The following is a 21,022-nucleotide window of genomic DNA, read 5'->3' on the forward strand; positions in this document are numbered from 1 at the left end:
GGAGTGAAAATGGTGGCAGGAGGCTGGCTGGAGCCGACCCAGGTCCTGTGCTCCTACACCCCACCGTGGGACCTGGTATGTGCCATTTGCTGTTACGGTATGGGTCGCCCTCACTCGGACCCTCCCACCCCACCAGGACTTACTTATCCAAGGCAGACCCCTGGCTCTGGTTGCTCGTGAGACGAGAGAAGACATTGCGGTCGTTGCGTGGACGGGTGGGTGGGGATGAGGGAGGTGTGAAGCCAACATCTGGAGGCCTGAGCCAGGAAGGATTAGAGGGACACGACTCAGGAACTGCTCACCTGGAAGCTGCCTGGCACACCAGGGCCCAGCAAGAGCTGCCCCAGTCAGCATCTCTCCCCACTTGTCTGGGCCACCCAGCCTCTCCCTGCCCATGTTGCCATTTCTCCAGCTCCCAAGCTCACCTGGCAGGTTGCCCACGGTCATAGGATTTCCTCCTTGTCAGAGGTGAAGTGTCCGAGCCACGAGATTGCCTGGGACTAAAGCAAGTGAAACAGAGCATAGTGGGTGCCTGTCCCCCCCGCTGGGATCCCTCCATGCTGAACACCCACGTCCTTCCCCAGCAGAGCAAGTGGAGAACTTGGGCTGCCCTGGAGTCACAATCACAAGATCAGAGGATGCCTTGAGTCATCCCATGAGAGCGGAGGCTTTTGGCAACCCAAGAAGCCTCCACGGAGGCTGATAACCCAGGGCAGTGAGTCAGAGACCCTCGCACATCCCCCGCTTCTTTCCCTCCTCCTGGAGTGCCCTTCTCTCCATCTGCAGAGGATACCAACGTGGTCCTAGACACTCTCCAAGTCCCACTGGAGAAATCCACCACTGCTTGCTGCAGACAAGCCTGGGTAGATGCAGAACCAGGCTCACCCTCACCACTCCACAACTCCGCAGCCAAGCACAGCTTCCCATCTGCTGGCCCATGCCTCCATGAGCCTCCCGGTGCCCAGAGACCCATCACCCCATGCTCACAAGGTGCTTCCTCGCGTGGGTAGGCTGATGGTGCGCGACACCTTCTCCTTGTAATAGGGGTCTCGGATGGAGAAGCTGATCCCATCTTCTTTGATCTCCATGAGGGATGCCAAGGACTTGGTGATGTTCTTGGTGGAGACGTCCAGCGTGGGTCCTAGACACTCAGCCGACACTGCCTTCATCTGCCCCGAGAGCTTGGGCTCTCCCTAGAGCAGGGCAGAGGGCTCAGGCACAGGCAGCACGGGGGGAGGACAGCGGGAGCAGCCAGAGAGCTGTGGGATGGAGCAGCTCGTGCTCTCTGGCCACAGGAGGCTGAGTTCCGCCTGCATCACGCTGGGATGCCCATCACAGTGCTGACTCTCCATCCTCTAAGCAAATGTGACAGCCTGTGCAGAACAACGGGCGCTATCCTCCACCTTTGCCCACAATGGATGCAGCGCTGCACAGGGACCTCCTTGGTGCCCACTCAAATCTGGAGGGCATCGGCTGATGCGGTGGATGTTTCCCAAGTCTCTGGTGCTTCAGAGAACCACAGGACCAGGAGGCCTGGGTTCCCCTTGCATAGAGCTGACCCCACCCAGAGACCAGCCGTACTGCCTTATGCCAAGCCTGGCTCTCCAAGGGTCAGACTGCCTGGAGCATCACTGAGCAACATGCCCCTCCATCCCTCCTCCCATTCCCTGTGACAGGGCCACACAGAAAGGCCAACTAACCTTGAACTTGAAGTCATCCTGGCTTGCTGAGCCCTTCATGGTGAAAGACTGGGAGATGCTGCAAGAAGAAAGGAGCAAAGATGGATCTTCAGTGCCAAACTCCTTTCAGAGAGCCAGCTGCCACTAGCCCACCAGACTCCTTGGGTCACCCCCTGCTCCCCAGCACCCTTTCTCCAAGGGATGACCTAGTCTTCACTCCCTGCTGGTGTCTAAGTGGCATCTCTGCTTCCCTTGCCAAGGGCTGGGCACCACAGGAAAGCTTAGGTGGGGCTTTGTTCATCCATGTCCATCTGCAAGGTCCCACGGGTGGCACCAGGACATCCGACCCACCCCTGGCCTCCCCGGTCACCACCAGCTTGGGCAGGGCAGGGCTGGGCGCTCACCTCCCATCTGAAGCCAGGCTGAACTCTGAGACCTCCTCGTCCGTGCTGGTGTAGCCATTCTCTGTGCAGGAGGGAGACAGCACATCAGCAGCGCAGAGGGGACCCCATCGTGCCGAGCCCCGTCTGAACCATGCGGCGGAGGGGACAGCCCAGGCAGTTGGGGGCAGGGACCCAGTCCTCGTCCCAGTTGTGTGGTGGCTGGAGCACAGGTCCCCACCCAGCATCACCCTCGGGTCAGCCCTGGGCACACTGCTCCCAGCCGTGGCACCTCTAGGTGTTTCTTGGGGGGCCGGTGCAGGTGGGCACCTCGCCCCACAGGCAGCATGCCCGGCCCGGGGACGCGCCAGCCCTGGGTCCCACCTTGCTGGACATTGTGGATCAGGGCCTGCAGCTCAGGATGCGACTCAGCCTTCTCCCGCAGGGCGTCCAGGATGGCGTGGTTCTGAGAGGAGCTGGTCACGTCCGTCTGCCGCAGGCGCCCCTCCAGCAGGCGGATCTGGGCCTCCTTCTGTGCCACCTGCAGCCCCTGGGGAAGGACAGCCACACTGCGCCTCAGGTGGGTGTCTCGGGTCCCCACCACCAGGTCTCCACCCTGGCACCCTGCTCCTCTCCCCAGCTGCGGGAAACCCCATCATCCATCCCGGTCCCAGCTTGGCCCCGCACCTTGTCAATGGAGGCCTTCAGGAAATTGTCCAGCAGGAGCCGGGCTTCGGCCAGGGAGCAGGAGCTGATCACCACCGAGGTGTCCGTGGAGTCCAGCTCCTCCTGAAACACGGAGGGACGGGCGTTGGATGCAGCGGGGGAGCTTTGACGCTGGGCATGTGATGGGCAGAACGGGCCAGCACAGCACCTCCACTGCCCTGCCAGTACTGCCCAGTCCCGACACTTGCTCTCCTCAGTCTGCCCAAGTGGACTGGGGAGATCCAGCCATGGAAATGGCCAACGCAACCTGAAAGGCTTCTGTGTTGCTACAGGAATCCTGGTGCCAACACTTAATTAGGCCCTAATCTGCAGACACCAGCCTCACCCAAACCCATACCAGATCAGGTCACCGGCCCAAAGGCTAGTGTGAATTAACAACAGCCCCTTCTTCCCCAGCAACCTAGGTGACAGCCGGGGACAGCACACAGCCTCCAGCCCAGGCTGCAGCCAGTAGAGGGGAGCCAGGAGCCACACAGCATCTCTGCAGCACACCCAGTGTCAAAACCAGACACAAAACCTTCAGGGTTTCTGGGGCATCTTCAGTGCCAAACTCCCCGGGATGTTGCCAGCACATGAAACTCCCATGGGGACAAATGACCACCAGTCCCATGGGCAGGACGGGAGCCCCAGCTTCCCTACATCCCAGGGCGGTGGGGCATGGGGGCACTGGCAACCTGTTCATGGATGTGCAAGGACCTGGCAGCACTCCCCTCCACAATTAACCACCTAATGAGAAGTGACTGTGTGGGTGCAGCCCCACCGAGTGTGTGACATGGCTCAGAGGAGGACTCAGGGATGCCCAGCTTGGCTGTGCCCAAGGACGCCCTCGCCTCCCAGGGATGCTCCGGCTCTCTCCCTGCCAGCTGGGCCCAGTCCAGCCGCCCACCTTGGTCTCCTCGATCTGCATGATGGTGGCCTGGCAGTCGGAAATGCTGTCGTTGATGTAGTCGATGTTGGCCCCCAGCACCTCGATCTCCTCGTTCAGCTCCTGCAGCCCCTTCTGCTCCTTGGGGCTCTCTGCCTGCAGTTTCGCCCTCTTACCCAGCAATGCTTCCTGCAGCAGTGCCAGCTCCTCGCGTTTCTGGGGGAAAAGGGAGAGGGATTGGCACTGTCGACATGGCTGCCCCCCGCCCCGCACCCACCACCCAGCCCTCTCTGTCCCCAGCGCCACCGTCACCTTGATGAGCCGCTCCATGTCAGCCTCCAGGTTGACGATGGTCATCCTCTGCATGACAATGTCAAAGATGCGCCGCTCCAGCGACTGCCACTTGAGGCGGGCGGCTTTGCTGAAGGTCTGGCTCGCCCCCTTCTTGGGGAACTTCTTCCTACAGCCGGAGGGGAGAAGAGGCACATGGGCGACCAGCCTGGAAAGCTGTGCTTGCCCCAAAAGGATGCCTGGGCTCTGGCTGGCCAGGAGCAGAGGAGGCATCTGTGTTGTTTCTGGATTGCCCAACTTTTCCATTGCCCCTTAGCAAACAGAGGGACAAGAGAAGAGCCCAGCAGGGTTTGTGCCGTGGTGTTCAATGCTTGTGGAAGGCCAGCACTGGCCTCAAGCCCAGGTGACAGTCAGTCACATGCTGCCAGCACAGCCTGTCACTGGGTCAGCGGTTTAACACGGGCCAAATGCACAATAAGAAGCTGGCGTTCAAACTCCGCCACCAGTCAAAAGCCAGACGTGGGGGTCCTGGGATGCCTCATCACCCGTCCACGCAGCCCCTGCCCTGACCTGGCGGGCCGAGCCCCGTTCACGGAGGATGAGGGGTCTCCCAGGAAGTTGTTGATTTTCCTGTTCCACTGGCGCACGATGCTGGAGACTGAGCGGGCACCGGACTCGGGCTCAGAGGAGGTGGTGCTGGCTGAGACCTCCGCCCCTGAGTCCAGCATGGCTGGCTTCTGGCTCATCCTGCCGGCGACCCGGTCTGACATGGGCTTGGCGAGACGGCGCAGTGCCGAGACCTGTCCAGAGGAGGGGTGGAGGAGAGGGTGTCAGACGGGCGTCCCCAGCCCAAACCTGTCGCTGTCACCCCCAGGTCCTCACGGGACCAAGAGCGGCAGCTCTGGAGACCCAAAGCCCTGGGGCCGTTTTGCCCCATAGGTTTCCCCCTTCTCCCTCGTAGCCCATCCCCTGCCGCTGGGCTCAGCTGCCCCAGGAGATGGGCAATTCCTCTGCTGCCTGCAACCATCTCGCACCTTGTTACTGAGCCATACAACTCCTCCCACCCTTTTGGGAAACCCGCTCCCCGAGCCAGCACTGTCTGGAGGATGGGGTGTCTCTGAGCCAAGCGCTGGGGCCAGAAGCCCCATGGGGGCTGGGGGCTACGTGGAGGCAAACCGCCCCCTCACCTCCTGGGTTTTCCTCCGCAGCACTATTTCCTGCTGCCGTTTCTGAGACTCCAGAGCCCGGATCTGAAACTGCACGAGAGAGAGAGAGAGAGAGACCCTGGGGTCCTGCCCAGACACCCCAGCGATGGTCGCAGTCCCGGGGCTGCCACCACCAAAGCTTGGGGCAGTTACTTTGGCATGAACAGCCTTTGCTTCTGATTTTAACAGCCAGCAGGTTTCCAGCCTTGAGGCTGGCCCTGATGGCACATTGCCCCGAGCATGGCGGGGAGCTCACAACATCTCCCACAACCACACTGGAAGCTGCGGGAAGCCCTTGGGAGAACATTCAGCCAGGTGTGCTCTGCTGGGGCTGCGCAGCCCCTGGCAAGGCCGTGGGTCCAGCAGGGCCCCGAGCTTCACCGACTGATATTTATGAGCACCTTGAAGTGTCAGAGCAGGACAAACATCCACCCCCGGCCAGCTCAGTTCCCTCTCTCACCTCCTGCCGGCGCTGCTCCTTCTTGAGCTGCGCAATCTCCCGATTCCTCTTTGTCTCTGCCAGCCGCCTCCGCTGCTGCTCCTCCCGCATCTGCTTCATCAGCGCAACCTGGAAAGCGAAGGTACCACGTGTTGGTGCAGGCACCCGACTGTCCCAGGGCACCTGCCCACCAGACAGACAGACAGATGTCCTGCACTTGCCACCAGGAGTGGAAAACATCATTTCTGAGCAGGGAGCCAGACTTGACCAGGGATGCCCTCCCTGCTCTGGCATGTCCAGCTACCTTTGCCTTCTTCATCTCTGCCACCTCCGCCTGCAGCTTCCTCAGCTCCCGCTCGTAGCGGGACTGGTTCTTGAGCAGGCGAGCGTGCTCCTTTTGGGCTGCCTGGAGCTTCTGCAGGTCCCGGTTCATCTCCTTCAGCCGCTTCTCGTAGTCTGCTTTGATCTTGTTGGCTTTCTCCTCTGTGTAGCACTCCATGGTGCCTGGGGGAGCGAGGAGAGGGCTTGCGATGGCCTGGGGCTCCTCCTGCACCTACACACCCTGCCTGGAGGCACCAGGCACTGCTCCCTCCCCCCTCCCCCCTCTGCTCTGGTCCCATCGAAGGCTGGGCTCTGCCTGGGGGCACCCGCGGGAAGAGGTGGGTTAGGGCTCAGCACAGGGTGGGGACAGTGGGTTACAGCACAGTCGCTGGGCTGAGGAGCTGCAGACCTACAGCCATGTGCGTGGGTGGTCCTGCCCTGCTCAGCCTAGAGATCAGCTACCCCGCTCGGTGTTTGGGGTATTCGTGCACCCCTCAGCACCTCAGTTTCCCCAAGTGTTCCCACATCTCATGAAGCAGTGTTCAAGGCTTGAAGAGCCTTTGCCTTGCCATCCTTTCCAGCCACCTTTCCATCCTTCCCCCAGCAGCAGTGGGGTCAGGAGCTCTTCAGTTGACCAGTCCCATTCCCACAGCGAGACAAGCAGGGTCTTGGGGGTCCCAGGGGCTCAAGCAGAGGCAGGGGGATGGCAAAGCTCTACCAGAGCCAGCGTTGCGTGCAGGGGGTGGATGCTTTGGCTCTGAGTCAGCTGGGCAGGAGCGGGGACTGGGGCCTGATGCTGCGGGGATGGGATCCCGTGGGCAAGGTGGTTCTCACTGAGGTTCTGCAGGACCCGGTCCCGCTCCAGCTGTGTGTCCCGGATCTTGTTCTGCAGCAGGATCAGCTTCTCCTCATACTGGTGCTTGAGGGTCTGCAGGCGCCGCTGGCTGTTCTCCAGCTCATCAATCAGCTTCTGCTTGATCTCTATCTCACAAGTCAGATCTGCCAGGTCGGCCTGGAAATTCACGGCTGGAGGCCGGTGGGGGATAGTCAGGCTGGGAGGGATGGGGGAGCATCGCTCCCACGGCCCCACTGAGCCACAGCACAAGGAGAAGGCAGAGGGAGCCGATGGGAACCCACATCGCTGGGGAGCAGTAGCACCCCAAAGAGCGTTGGAGACTCCCGGCAACAACCTTGGTGCTTTTCCAAGCCCCCCAGCGGAGACGTGGCCAGGGCACCCCAGCAGACTCTCCCTTCCCAGGACCAGAGCTCAGCGCCAGGAGACACCAGCAAATGCACCCCCATGCCCTGGGCCGCACGCGTGGCTCTGCACTTTACCCTTCTCCTCCGCATCCGAGTCTGAGTCCACCAGGCTCTCTTCACTGCCTGAGTCCTCATCTTCATCCTCACGTCCATCCTCTTCCTCACAGCCACTCTCGTCCTGTTCCTCCTCCTCCTAAGAGACGAGTGCCTAACCTCAGCTTCCAGCATGGCCTTTCCCTTCTCTCTGCAGCTCTTCCCTCCTCCAAACCTGAGCTCACCCCACAGCAATGGGCTGCAGCCCCCACAATGGGACTCACTCTCCCACACAGGGTGCCCAGGGGCAGCAGCACCATTTCTGGACCCCCAGCATACACTACTGAGAAGAGCAGCTCTATGCCCCATCCATCCTTGCACCCATCCCCTCCTAGAGGAGTAGCACTGCATCGCCCAACCTCTCTTCACCTACGCTTATTGAAACCAAGCCCAAAAAGATGGGGGCTCCTCGCTTGCCTGGTCCTTGGCTCCCCGACCCCTCCAGGCTGCCTGCGGGGCCAGGCTGGGCTTGGTCCCTCTCCCACGTGGGGCGATGACAACGCTCCGCACCCAAACACCCGCCCTCGGTATGAGCACAAAGCCCGCTCACCTCTTCCCCCTCGTTCTCATCTGTCTCCTCCCCGTTGTCCTGCTGCAGTTTCTGCCGCTTCTTAAATGCTTCCTTCTCCGGGCTGGGGGAGAGCAGAGGGGTGCTGGTGAGTCCCAGCACCGGGGAGCCCGGGGACAGGTCCTGCTGGGGTCCCCCTCGCCTCCTGCTTTTGGACCCTTTAGGGAAAACAGCCTCCGGGATCACACGGTGGGTGAAAAGGAGACCTCAGAGGGGGACCCAGGCATCTGGGCTCCGTCTTGGTGCTCTGGCTCTAGCACGGATGGGGGGAGCAGGATACCCAAGCCCACAAGGACAGACAGGGACCAACACGCAGCCTCCCCCTTCCCAACATTACACAGCAGCTGCCTTCACCTTTTCCTGCGCTGCCTCCTCTCTTTCTTTTTCAGGCGCTCCAGGTCCTGCTTGGCCCGTCGGAGGACGTCGGAGGCTTCTGTCTCCACCGGAGCAGCGGGGCTGCACAGGCCAGCCAAGCCAGACGCTGGGGATGAGCCCATGGAGTAGGGGGGCCGGGCAGAGACACGCGAGAGGCTGCGACGCAGCGACTCGTTCATGGACTCGCTCTCCAGGAGCTTCGTCCTAGGGAGTGGAGATGGGATGTGGTCAAAGAGGGGACATCCCACTGTCGCCGGAAGAGGGGATCTTGCCTCTGGTTTTAGGATGGTGTGAGCCAGGGACACCACAAAGCCATCCCCATTCATATTGGGTCAGAAGGTCAGGATGCTGCAAGACGGTGTCCCAGGATTGGGCAAGAGACTGGGAGGGACCCAGCTTAGGGGGGACAGCAGTCCCTGGGAGACACCAGGCACTCCCCGCCAGGATCTCCCCCTCCATCAGTGGCCACATAAAGGATGACAATGGCCAAAGCATGGCCCGGCACCAAGGCTGGGACTCCTACAGCCCCAGTGTAGCAGCAGCGTAGTGAGCTGCTACTCCATCAGGGCTTACAACTCACCCCAGTGACGCTGGAGGCACGGAGCTGTGAGCTGCACCTGGGCTCAGACCCCACCACGGCACCCACCGGCCCGGGGACCCAGGTGCTGCACCAGCCCCCATGCCCGGCTCACCTCAGCTCTTCAATCTCCCGGATGTAGTTCTGGATGAGGGCACCGATGGCTTCATTACCGTCACCTGGAGGAGCAGAGGCACCGGTGGATCAAGGCAAGACCGCAGCACCCATCCCAGCTAGGCTGGCTGGGCTGACCCACCACGCCACACACTAGCCCAGCCTCACCTGCCTTGGCCAGCATCAGGTTGGCCTCCTGGCTCATGAGTTGGGTGACCCTGCTGTTGATAGCATCGATGGCTTCCTGCATGGCCTTCACCCGCATGCGCAGGGCGCTGTTCTCCTTCTGCAGCATGGCGTTCTCACGGAAAAGGTCACTGTAGCCCTCCGAGCCATCCTCCCCAATGACCCGCTTGCCCTGTGGGGACAGGAGGGAAGTCCCTGATCGCAGGGCAAGCTAGGGCAGCCCCAGCCACCAAAGCAGGGGCAGGGACAAATCTAAGGACCAGGGACAAATCTAAGGACCAGGAAGGCCTGAGCTCAACAGGCAGAGGGTGAGAGACGTTTCAAAGCTTCTCCCTGCCTCAGCATCCCAAAGAGACTTACCCAAGGTCCTGCCTGTGGCAGGGCAGGAGCTGAGCCCCTGTCTCTTAAACCTCCCGACCTCTCCTAGCAATCACCCCTATCAATAGGGGCAGAGCGCGGTAGGCAGGAGGGTCTTTCCCACTAAAACTGCCCCAATTCAAACACGAGGAGGAGGCTTTCTGCTCCTGCCTCCATCCCACCTCTGTGGGCTCACTCAGCCACTCACCGCCTTGTACTCCATCAGCTCCATCTGCAGGCGGGCGATCTCGGCCCGCAGGGCACTGATCTGCTGACTTGTCTTGTCCTGGTTCACCACCACCTTGTTCTTGATGTTGCGAGCCCGGTTGGCGTACTTGAGAGTGTTCAGGGTCTCCATGAAGTCCCGGTCAGATGGGCTCACGCAGGCGATCATGATGGTTTGGCTTGGGGAGGTGAAGGTCAGGGTGAAAGGACAGTTTCCCCCACCCTGCACCAACTTGGCACCTGGAAATCTGGGACCCAGCACAGGCCACACGTCCCCTGCCAGCCATCCTGGGCTCTTCTGCGTTTTATAACCAAGGTATAAACTGGGTATAAACTGGGTTCAGTCCCTCCCATAGCCAGAGCACCGGCAAGACCCCACGAGCAACACATCACACAGCACTGAGCAAAGCCAACCTCTGCCAGCCAGCGCACAAACGTCAGGATTGCTGGGGAAGAACGGACTCTTTGGAGAAGTACCCCAAAGCAGGCAGGGAATGCAATCCATCCTATGCTGGGCAACACCACCTGCCAAGTCCCAGATCTGCAAGGGCTCCGGAGTGTTTTGCACCAGCTAATTCTGCCAAAGCTGGCTAATTGCACCTGGGACTCATGAGGAGCCAAGGTCTTCACATCGGCAAAGTTATGCACTGCCTGCCAGGAGGCATCGTGTCCCCAGCAGGCAACCCACGAGGCATTTGAGTCCTGAAATAGCTCCTACATGGCTCCACAGACCCTCGGCCCTATTTGCAGGGGGACAGCCCCTGCCGTCCTCTCCCAGGGCTCAGCCCCAGCCTGGGACCCCCGTACCTGTTGCCCCCGAGGGAATCCTGCAGCAGGCGGGTGAGCTTGGAGTCCCGGTAGGGCACGTGCACAACTTTCTTGCTCTGGTCTCCAAGGGCACTAATGACGTTCCCCAAGGCCAGCTACCAACACAAAGGAAAGGCCCCCCCAAATTCAGCTCCTGCTGAGAATACAGCTCTCATGTAGCCCGCATGTCAGGCCTGCGGCATGTGCTGCAGCACGGGTTTGGGGTGCAAGAGGTGGAGGCATGGGGCTTCCCTTGCCAGCCTCAGCATTCGCCCTCCTTCCCTGGGCTGTGCCTCTCTCCCACTGCCACTGAGGAGCAGCATCAAGCCCTGCACTTTTTTTTAAGCTCAAGTTAGAAGACCTTGACCTTTTGGGGACTTGTACCCTTGTGCCCAGCTGTACCCCTCCCCAATGTCCTGCCCTCAGCAGCAGAGCTGTGCCCTCCCCACTGGCATTTTGGATTGTGTATATTCCTGCCTACAGGGCCAGGCAGCATAAACCCAGCAGAGACAGCAGCAACCCCAACAGCCCAGAGCAGCTCCAAGCAGGACCCAAAGGTGTCCCAGGCTCCCCCAGGCAGGCCCTGCCTCCCCTCTCCCCTCACATGATGGTGCCCAGGGCCGTACCAGCCCACAGTTGATGGAGATGCCTTCCTTTGCTCTCTCGCCAGTAGCACCCGTTCGCTTCAGCCTCTCTGAGCCTGCCAGGTCTACGAAGTGAAACTTGGCTGTGAGGGTCTCGTACTCGGTGGTGGGCTGGGCTCCATCCAGGAGGCTGGTCACCTCCCCGTTCACCTGCAGCCAGGCACACATGGAAAGGGTCACCACCACGGACCCGGAGCAGGCAGGAGCTCCCCTGGCCGCACTCAGACGTCAGCAAAAGCCTGAGCATTCACCCTCCACATCCAGCCCCTGAAGGATGGGGGAGAGGATCCCAACAGCGGCTTGCTCTGGGCCATCCCTTGGGCCAGACCATCCTTGCCTTGGACAGGGCTACTCCAGGGCAGACCTTAGCTCCCATTAAGTGCTAACGCTGGCTATGACTGGAAAGAAGCAAGACAAAGCCCTGCCTCTCTTTGCAAGACTTCAAACCCTCTCCCCTTTCCAAGGGACCCCCACACATTGCCTGGGTGTCAGACCCTGGAAAGGCCCGGCCATGGGGCAGGAGCACATCTCACCAGCTCTGGGCGGGCGCACACTCTCATCTGGCACAGGTGAATGGTGAAGATGGCATGGGACCGGGAGCTCTGCACGTTCATTTGGGTGCTGGCAGTGGTGCGGGAAAGAGCCCCCTGCTTTAGGCACTGGATCAGCTGCAACGACATGGGGCAGGCAAGAATGAAACCTTGAAGCACCCTGCTCGGGAGTCAGGACAGCACCCTGCGGCAGCCCCACGGGCACACTGACCTCTCCCTGCATCACCCCAGGGCTGCTCTGTCCAGTCCCAAGGGAGATCCCCCCCTCGCCTGGCTGTCCCCGTGTAGCACGTCCCTGGCCGGTGGGCACCCAGCTGCCATCCTTCCTCCACGTCTGCCCCATCCCGCACCCACCTCGTCCTGCGAGCTGATGAGGCGCGATGTGACCCCTGTGGTATAGATGCTCCCACTGGCATCCTCATGGATTTTGATGTTGGATTTGCGGTGGCGTGCATCAGGGTCGCGGGCGCTGTCAAACAGGTCCAGGATCTCCTCGTTGTAGAGCTGAGCAGGGTGGAAGGGGGTGTGGGGTGAGTAGCAGTAAGCAGAGCCCAGCACAGCGGGACCGACAGGAGCTGCCCTCTGCCATCCTGCAGTCCTGAGAGCCAGGACAGGCTGCGCAGCTCGGGGCACACGTGCGCTCACACGTACGCGCCCATGTGTGTGCTTAGGCAAGGCTGACCAGGCGAGCCGGTGTGCATGCAAGCATAGGAGAGGACGCACAAGCATGTGCGCGCAGATAGGAGATGATGCACAGACAAGCTCTGACCTGCATGCACGAGTACCCGGCTAGGAGAGGGTGCCCAGAAGGAGCGGTGCGTGCATGCACGCAGGCGTGCATACATGGGCCTGTCTGCCCCGCAGAGCTCTGAGCTGCAGGCTGGGTTGGTTCCACCTGCCCAACCCTGTCCTGTCCCTGGCCCACACGAACAGCTGTGTGGGAACCAGGACACTTTCAGAGCCCTGTCCCCAGAGCCTGAGTGGACACCCGGGAGCTACGCACCCCCCTCCAGCCTTCCCTGCTCACCCGGGGAGCCCCCAGCCACCCGAGCCCCTCTCCCACCACAGCTCCCTGAGGTCACCTCTGCCGGGTGGAAAAGGGACAAGGGGGACCAGGGAGCGCTGGACAAGCAGGGAAAACCCTGAGGACTCAGAGCTTGACCCTGCAGCATCCTCTCTCGCCCTGGGGTGGAGGGACACCTGCCCGTCTGTCCCCCCGCCACCACCACTCAAGGCCACACGTCAACCTCTCGCGCCCACGTCCCGCTGCAGAGAGCAGGGTCACTCGAGGACCGCAGGCTCCTGGCCAGCAGAGTGGATCAGGTTAATCTGTCCCTGGCCGCCCCAGGTGCAAACAGGCTCCCCGAGGGTTTAAACCCCGCTCTGACAGCCTGCTCCCAGGAGGAGAGTCACAGGACAGGGATCAGCGGGGCCAAATCCTGTACCACTGCCAGGACAGCAGGGTTGGTAACCAGTGTCTGATGCGGCCACGTGCCCACGCTGGCACAGGAGAGCCATTATCACCACTAAACCCTCCCTGGGTTGCCTGGATAAGGGTGGCTGTGGGACAGGTCTCGGCACAGTGGCACAAGAGCTCCTGGTTTGATGTCTGTGCCTGCAGGGTGGACCAGTGGGCAAAGCCCTCAACAGGCTCCAACAGCCTTGGTCACTGGCCCATCAGGCAATGGGCTTTTACTCTACCCACATGTAACAGGGCCCTTGGAAAGCCTTCAAGCCCCCCCAGCTGGCAGATGGGCCCCCCACCCTCAGGCTGCCAGTGTCCCATGGGCATGGCTGGCCTGGGGAGCGTGACCATGAGCAGCTTTGAAACACAGCAGAGGAAGCCTTGTTCCCATCCTCCACCACAGCCACTGAGCAAACATCTCTGAGGCTATTTTGAGAACCAAAACCACCAGGGGTCAGAGGGGGTGAAGAGAGAGGAAGGCTGCAGGAAATCCCCACGGCAGCGCTGTGACCCCATGCAGGGCCACTGCTCCGTCACCCCCAGGTGCCCCTGGGGTTGCGCTGGACCTCTTGGTCTGCAGAGATGCTTCCTAGGATGGCCGGGGACAGAGGCAGCACAGGCGTCCCCTCCCCAGCGTTCATCCTTTATATGTCCCAACCCCAGCTACCAGGTCATCCAGCTCCTTGGGACCTGATGCTGGTCATCCCAAACTGAGTGGGAGAAACTGAGGCAAGGGAAACTATAGCTGGACAGCAGAGGATCTCCTAGAGGGCAGATACAGGGGCTGAGAGGGAAGGGAAAGTGTGTCGCATAGGGTGAGGGGACACACATTGGGATGAAGGCCAGTATCCGATCCTATAGCCCCGGGAAGGCAGGGCTGTGCCCTGGCCCCAACAGGGTTAGGGGACTCTGCAGCAGAGAGAAAGCCTGACAAGGTTCATCCCCCAGGACTTCAGAACAGGCAGGATATTGTCCCCATTTCCATCCCAGCCCACAGGTTCCCCAGAGCGGAGCCCCACGGGCCGAGGATGCGTGGGAAGGCAGCCAGGAGTTCGGACAGGCCGAGCAGTGGGGAGAGAAGGAGGTGGCCAGACACAACAGCACCATGGGAGCTAACAAGGGCTCTGCAGATGGAAAGTGGATTGGGAAGGATTTCTCCAGCGAGGAGAGGCCCTCCAGGCTAGGAGGTGACTTTGGGCACTGCTTCCCGTCTCCAGGCCATTGACAGCTGGAGGAACCCAGATGCGATGGCCACCAAAGCCACGTGGAGGCAAGACCACAGCACGGGGCCTCTCCCTCTGCCTGCCCGTCTCCTCTGGGCTGTACCCCAGATCGGGACACCAACCAGATGAAGTTTGTTCACGAGCTCAGCTTTGCTCCCCACCACCCTATGTTTTCTCACCAGGGCCTTAAACCAGTTCCCATCCTGAACTTCCTTGCACTTGCACCCCAGGACCAGCCCCCAAGGGAACTGCTGCAGACACGCGAGGGCCACAGGCTTTGTGGGACAAACTTCTCCAGGGAAAGAAGCAGTTAACAGGAGAGGCTTTTGAAATGGAGAGGCCAAAGCAGAGGCGGGAGAGGATGCAATGAAGTGTTCTCGAGGTCAAAGACGCAGCAAAGGACATGGGAAATAACACAGCCCTTCCTCAAATCCCCACAAGAATGGCACTTTTTCCTCTCCTTGTTTCACTGGGAACGCTGGTCCAGTCCCAGGGGAGCAGGTATGCTGCTATCCTCGACCTCAAACAGGAGTAAGTGAGCCCAGCGGCCCCCGAATCGCCAGGGGACCAAGGCATAAGCCCCTTCCCCATGGGGGATGCTCCCTGCAGCCCAGAAAGTGCCTCCCCAGTTTGGGGCCATCACAAGGTCAACAACATTCACGTGCTTTGAGTCTCCTCTGCCCCGGCATCCCCGGCCACACGTCTGCTGTAGGGTCCAGCTCAGCCGGGGAGCAGCCAGGACAGGGAGGACTCAAGCTGCCTAGGACATGGGAGCTGAGCAAAGGACAGGGCAGGGCCACAGCGTCACCCAGACCTGCTGTCACCCACCTCCAGGAACTGGGCGCTGACTTTGAACTCGGGCGCTGCCACGCCCTGACTCTGCGCCGCCCGCTTGCGCTCCTCGATGCCGCTGAAGAGGTGGCCGATGGCCCGCGGGATGATGCCCTGCTCATCCTCAGAGATGTTCATGTCGAAGCCAGTGCCCATGGTGTACGTCTTCCCCGCGCCAGTCTGCAATGAGGCAGCGAGGGGGGAGCTGGCTGGGCCCTCCCAGGCTCAGCTCTGTCCACTGCGCCCCACACCTCCCCCTGCCACCCCAGGCTCCCCAAACGCCTCTGCTGAGCCCCTCTGATCCCCACCACCACACGGGCTCCCATGCACCCACCCCAGCCCTGTCTCCCTCTCCTCCCACCCAAGGCCAGCCCCTGCCCCAGCTCTCACCCAGCCCAGGGACAACTCTCTGTCCCCTCCAGCCCCAGGAGCTTGTACCCCCCCCACCTTCCCTAACCTCTGCAGGTGCCACCTCAGCATCCCCAGCACCGCAGAAGAGCCCAATGCCCATGCCAGAGCCCAAGGAGCAGGCAGAGCACGTACCTGGCCATACGCCAGCACGGTGGCATTGTAGCCCTCGAAGCAGCCTTCGATGAGCTTGCCCACGCACGTCGTGTAGATCTGCTCCTGCCATGTGTCCAGGTCAAAGACAAAGTCGTAGGTGAAGGCTTTGTCCTTTCCCAGCAGCACCTGAGGCTCGCCGGGTGTCACGGAGGTGCAGATGTGACATCCCTCTATTTTCTCTTTGGACAGTTGGGGACGGATCCTGCGGGAAGAGAAGCAGCTGAGGGCAGCCTCGGGGCTCACCCCCGTCACAGGGGACACGAGCCTGGTGCTGAGGATGCGACCGTGGCCCATGCTGGAACCGTGGCTGCTGCGGGCAGGGGACCAGCAGCACCCCTGCCTGCAGTGTGGAGCAAACAGTGCAGGGGATGCTTCACCCAGCAACAACCTTGATCCATTTGTGGCTGAGAAAAGAGGTTGGTGCATCCCAGAAATGTCACCCGCCACCTCCGCAGTGGAGGTGACAGGCAGGGCAGGGTACCACGGCCCAGGCAGACCTGGTAACGACGCGCAGCCTGCACTTAAAACTGCCCTCGCACCAACAGCTGAGTACAGCCCAGCGCACTTCCCCACGCCTCTGCTGGCTCATTCACCGCGATGCCCCCGGCCCCGCAGCGAGCTCTGGGCTGCACGTAGACACCGATCAATACATCGAAGCAGCCCTGACGGGGACTGCCAGGGTACAGGCAGGCAGCCAGGACGCGCTGCAGCCAGCCGTGCTCGCCTGAGAGGCAGCGAGATCAAACTGTAGTTACAAGGGCTTGAAATGCAAAATGCAAAAACGCAACGAGACAGTCTCAACACCAAAACAACCGACTAATCCAAACCACCGCCCAGCCCGACGGCTGTCCCCAGCCGTGGACTCGGCAGATGGGAAGGGGACAAGCGAGGCTGTGCTGGGCTCCTGGCTCTGGCGGTGTGCACCACCAACCCGCCGCATCGCCACCCACCGCACTCAACCCCTCCCCAAGAAATCTGGGTGCAGAACGGCCGGACCCGCGCAGGCACGGCTCTGCTTTGGCGCAGGCACTGGCCTGTGTTAGGGTCGCAGCAGCTCCGGGTTTCGTTGGATGTGCCAGCTGCGGGAAGCTGGCTGGTCCTGGGGGACTCGTGGAGAAAGAGGGAGTGCGGAGCCAAGCGCCATGGCAAACAGCTCTCATTAGAGCTAATGACTGCACATCTCCCCTCCCTGGGTGCTTCATAAACACAGCTATTAATTCCTCCGAAGCCGCATCGCTGGCAAGCCGGCGCAGCGACCGCAGCAGACGCTTTGCGGATTGGGGCTCTGCACAAGCCACCGCTCCTCGCCAGCCTGGTTGGCGGCAGGGAAAGCCTGGGAGGGCCAAACCCCACCGTGTTTGGGGGGCCAGGGTGTCCCCAGCGGGGCGGGAGGCAGCGCGAGCACCCCGCTCACCCCGCCGGGAGCCTGCGCAGCAGACGTGTGGGAACAGCTCTGTGTGTCCGTGGGTATATTTAGCTCAGCAGCCACAATAGAAAGCAGCTTCTGATGTGCTCAGCTTTAGACTCGCTCCCGTCGCCTTCCCAGGGTCCCGCCCTCCTCTAGGAAAATTAACCCCAGCTTTAATTACTTTTTGACCAGCATGATGCGCTTCCCCCTCCCCACGCCAGACGTGCGCAGCGACAGTGTCCCAGGGGAACGGGCAGATGAACAAACTGGAACCAGGGCATTTTTGGAAATTTTGTTTTCCTCTCAAGAAAAATGACAACAGGGTTTTCAGCGAAAGATTTCTTTCTTTCCGCCCCCCCCCCCCCTCCCCCCAGGTGATTAAATATGTGCACGGGGGTTTAGAAGAGAGGATGAGCCACAGTGTTGGAGGGATGTGCGCACATGAATTTTCCATAAGGCATTCGGGGACCCACCGCGAGCCTGGCCATGGGCTGTGCCAGACATCCACATGCCAACACCGCTGTCTCCCCCAGTCCCTCTCCCCAGACCTCGCTGCCCAGCCAGCTCCAGGCACCCGAGGGACCCCATCACTCGCCCTGGCTCTCACAGCCAGGGCACCTGCAGGGGCGGGAGAGGATCCAGGTGCCAGCCCTCAACATGCCGTCCCATCTCCCCAGGGTGACTGAAGATGCAGAAACCCCCCGGGAGGGTCCTGCTCTCCCGGCAATCTGCCAAGCATCACCGGGGGATGTCCTTGGGAGCTGCTGCCAGCTGGTGTGTGAATACTACGGACCCCCACTACAAGAGCAGGACAAGTGGAGCAGGAGGGCAAGGACAAGTGCCAGCAGCCACAGCCCTGCATGGGACAGCGCAGAGATGCCACCCAGCATCACAGGAGATTTACATGGCCACCAAGAGACATCGCAGAGGGTTCCCCTAGGCCAGTGCAGCTGCTCCTCCTGCTCCCCGGTGTCCAACTGTCCCAGCTCTCCAACACCGGGGGGTCCCATCCCTGCCCTCCCAAGAGGAACATCACCATGCCAGGCACTGGGCAACGTGAGACCCCGGTCAGGCCAGGTAGGCATTCACGTGTAGCTCAAGTCAGGCCTAGGCACCATGATACCACCTCCAAACACGACATCAGCATCTGCAGAGCCAGCACAGGCCCTCTCCTTGGCCCTGTCCTCAACCCCACCAGGTGACACTGGGGGAGCTGGCAGCGCTTGCCATGCTCTGCCTCAGTTTCCCTGCTCTGCAACAGAGATCAGCAACTTTGGTGGTCATAAAGTCACCGTCTGGGTAAGTTCTGGCACTCCTTGTCCCAATCTCTACCAAAAAAGATGCTGGCCATGTCCTGTCTGTCCATGGGTCTGCAAGAACTGGGTGTGATGCTGTCAGGGCCCAACCTGCGGGATGATGGAGCTTTTCCCTCACCTGCATCTGGACACAGCCAGCCAACCTGCTCTGCACCTGGTCATGGGCCACCAGCCAGAAGGACAGCTTGTGCCCAGCACCAGGACCCATTGTAGAGCCAAACACGCCAGGGTGCCCTGTCTGAAAGGGCTGGGACACCCACAGAGAACCCGGCTGATCCCCTGAGAGCCCATGGCACAGGCTCCTATGGTTATTAGAGACTTATCTGCTAAGCAGCAACCAAAATAAACCAGCACTTAACCAGTGGGGTGCTGCCTCGCCACCCCCCAGCTCGGGCAGGAGCAGACCGCAGCCCCAGCTCCACCGGGCAGCCTGCGCCCGGCCGTCCCCACGCTGGCACAGGTGACTCCTTCTCCTGTTCAAAGCTGGCTCAGGGAGGACACAAGCTGTCCTGGGGCCAGCAAGACGATCAGTGCCAGCCCCATCTCTCTCCCACCCATGCTGATAAACCAGCCTCAGCACAGGCAACACAGCCAGGGAGGAGAGAGACGGCAGGACCACAGCGGCAGCACGAGCCCGGCCACAACCTCCAGCCCCGCCATGCTCAGCTCACTGCGAAAGGACGATGACAAGGGACTGAGCGCCCAGGACAGAGATGCATGGTCCTGGCCGAGCGCTCCTGCCAAGCAAACCTGGCCGCTTCCCAGCCCCGGGCACCCAACACACAGGGTTGGGAGGCAGACGGACGCACAGACAGACAGAGGCGCAGGCAGGGGTGGAGACCGCTCCTTCCCGAACCGGCAGCTCTCGCTGGGGCGATGACGGGTGGCATGGCAGGAGCCTGCCTGCTCCAGCATCAGCATCCAAACCCGGCAGCACGAGCAGCGTGTGTGCCAGGGAAAGCCCGCAGCCGCACAGGGACACAAAGGGGACCTCAGCTGGGAGCCTCTCCATCACTCTCCTTCCCTTCCCTGCCGGGCTGGCAGGCCATGAAAGCGCTGTCTCCACGGCTGGGCTGCCAGGGCAACCGAGCATGTGGGAGGAAGGGGGGAGCGGGTCCCGCACCCCAAGGGGCAGGGAGCTTCAGCATGCACACGGGCGCGCTCGGCGGCAAGCACAAAGGCCAAGTTGTTCAGTGCCGCTGCCCTATGCCAGCATTTGGCCAGGGGGGAGCCAAGCAAGTCTGGGAGCCAAGTGCTGGATGGGCACCGCAGGGCAGCCAGCTCCCACAGGCAGCCCTCGTAGGGTCGGCTTGGGGGTCCCTCCACCCCGGCAGGAGAGATCTGCCCGTCCCAGCATCTCAGGGCCTGCAACTAGCGGAGGTGATGGGGTTCACCACACTGAGCACAACCAGTATCCCCATGTCAGGGCTGTACCCACCAGCAGACACCACCCAGCTTCCCCGGTGCACCAAAGGGAGGCTGTTTCCTTGCACAGGAAGGCACAATTCGGCTGACAAGGACTGCTGGGTTCATGTCCTCGTGTCCCCCGCCTCCTCACCTGACTGCCTCAGTTCCCCCCTCCCAGCTCACCGCTACGGCAACCCCAAGGGGCTCCAGAGCATCCTTTGGCCCCCAGCTCTTTGCCAAAGCTGTGGCAGCACACTCCCATAGCCCTCCTGCCCACGATGAGAGCCACAACACCCTCACGCACCAAACCACCTGCACCCACAGCCAGGCAGATGCCAAGCCCCCCCCAGGCCGCACCACCCTGCTGAGACACAGCCCCTCCGGGGCAGGCCGGCCACCCCACCGGGCACAGCCCGGCAGGAGAGGATGGGCATGGGGGCAGAGGGGATCCAGCCTCCCCCAGACCCTCACCCAGCAGCATCCAGCTCAAACAGGGCCTGTCCCAGCTGCCCAGGGAGGCCGAGCACTCACACACTCACCATTTCTCAGTGCTTGCAGGGGGCTGCGGGGCAGCTGCTCCAGACTGGGGGTGCAGGTGACCCCTCAGCTGCAGCTGCCTTTCACTGCCTTTTATAACCTTGCAATTGCGGATGGGCAGAGCCTGCCCCCGCTGCAGCAGGGAGCTCCTGTCCCTCCGAGACCACTCCAGAAAGGAGGGTGGCTGCCTGCAGACCCCCTGCAAGGAGCCGGTCCTCTCCCCTCCCGAGGCCGGAGCTGAGCAGGCTGCCCAGCCAGGCAGGGCTGCTTTCCCAGGGAGCAGAGCCAGAGAGCCGGGGAGCGGTGGGTGGAAAAGCTCCACAGCATTTTCCCTCTCTGTGCCAGGCCCCGGAGGCTCGGAGCAACTTGCTCTCATCCACCCTGTCTCCAGAGGGGCAAGGCTGCCCGCTGCAATGCTGGCAGCTCCGGCACCAGGTGAGGGGCTGGGCACTGCCCCCCACCTGGCCGCAGGCACCTCTGCCGCTGTGGGCTGGCAGGGGTCAGAGCTGGCAGACCCCGACCCGCCATGCAGCCCGGCTGCTGTGGATGCGTGCCTGCCAAGACAGGCGGGATGGGCAAGCCCAGGCAGCGCCTGGCCCCACTCCCCA

At 61.6% G+C, this 21,022-nt stretch overlaps 1 protein-coding gene across 2 annotated transcripts in view; it reads right to left on the reverse strand.

Moving 5' to 3' along the window:
- The window catches only part of KIF21B (kinesin family member 21B), a 39,734-nt gene that overhangs the window by 9,195 nt on the left and 9,517 nt on the right, over positions 1 to 21,022 (reverse strand). For both annotated transcript variants that reach the window (XM_082330385.1, XM_082330384.1), the window contains exons 2-27: positions 15,726 to 15,948; positions 15,180 to 15,362; positions 12,018 to 12,167; positions 11,646 to 11,780; positions 11,095 to 11,262; positions 10,469 to 10,584; positions 9,645 to 9,840; positions 9,062 to 9,251; positions 8,895 to 8,958; positions 8,182 to 8,406; positions 7,810 to 7,891; positions 7,242 to 7,359; positions 6,741 to 6,932; positions 5,890 to 6,089; positions 5,607 to 5,714; positions 5,129 to 5,197; positions 4,512 to 4,741; positions 3,963 to 4,110; positions 3,672 to 3,866; positions 2,747 to 2,848; positions 2,444 to 2,609; positions 2,084 to 2,144; positions 1,701 to 1,758; positions 988 to 1,193; positions 426 to 500; positions 144 to 257 (exon numbers count right to left, since the gene is read on the reverse strand). In XM_082330385.1, coding sequence (XP_082186511.1) covers positions 144 to 257; positions 426 to 500; positions 988 to 1,193; positions 1,701 to 1,758; positions 2,084 to 2,144; positions 2,444 to 2,609; positions 2,747 to 2,848; positions 3,672 to 3,866; positions 3,963 to 4,110; positions 4,512 to 4,741; positions 5,129 to 5,197; positions 5,607 to 5,714; positions 5,890 to 6,089; positions 6,741 to 6,932; positions 7,242 to 7,359; positions 7,810 to 7,891; positions 8,182 to 8,406; positions 8,895 to 8,958; positions 9,062 to 9,251; positions 9,645 to 9,840; positions 10,469 to 10,584; positions 11,095 to 11,262; positions 11,646 to 11,780; positions 12,018 to 12,167; positions 15,180 to 15,362; positions 15,726 to 15,948 — 3,774 coding nt within the window. The remainder of the gene's footprint in view (positions 1 to 143; positions 258 to 425; positions 501 to 987; positions 1,194 to 1,700; positions 1,759 to 2,083; positions 2,145 to 2,443; positions 2,610 to 2,746; positions 2,849 to 3,671; positions 3,867 to 3,962; positions 4,111 to 4,511; positions 4,742 to 5,128; positions 5,198 to 5,606; positions 5,715 to 5,889; positions 6,090 to 6,740; positions 6,933 to 7,241; positions 7,360 to 7,809; positions 7,892 to 8,181; positions 8,407 to 8,894; positions 8,959 to 9,061; positions 9,252 to 9,644; positions 9,841 to 10,468; positions 10,585 to 11,094; positions 11,263 to 11,645; positions 11,781 to 12,017; positions 12,168 to 15,179; positions 15,363 to 15,725; positions 15,949 to 21,022) is intronic.

This window comes from Platalea leucorodia, assembly GCF_965183815.1.
Source record: "Platalea leucorodia genome assembly, chromosome: 19".
Lineage (NCBI taxonomy): Eukaryota > Metazoa > Chordata > Aves > Pelecaniformes > Threskiornithidae > Platalea > Platalea leucorodia.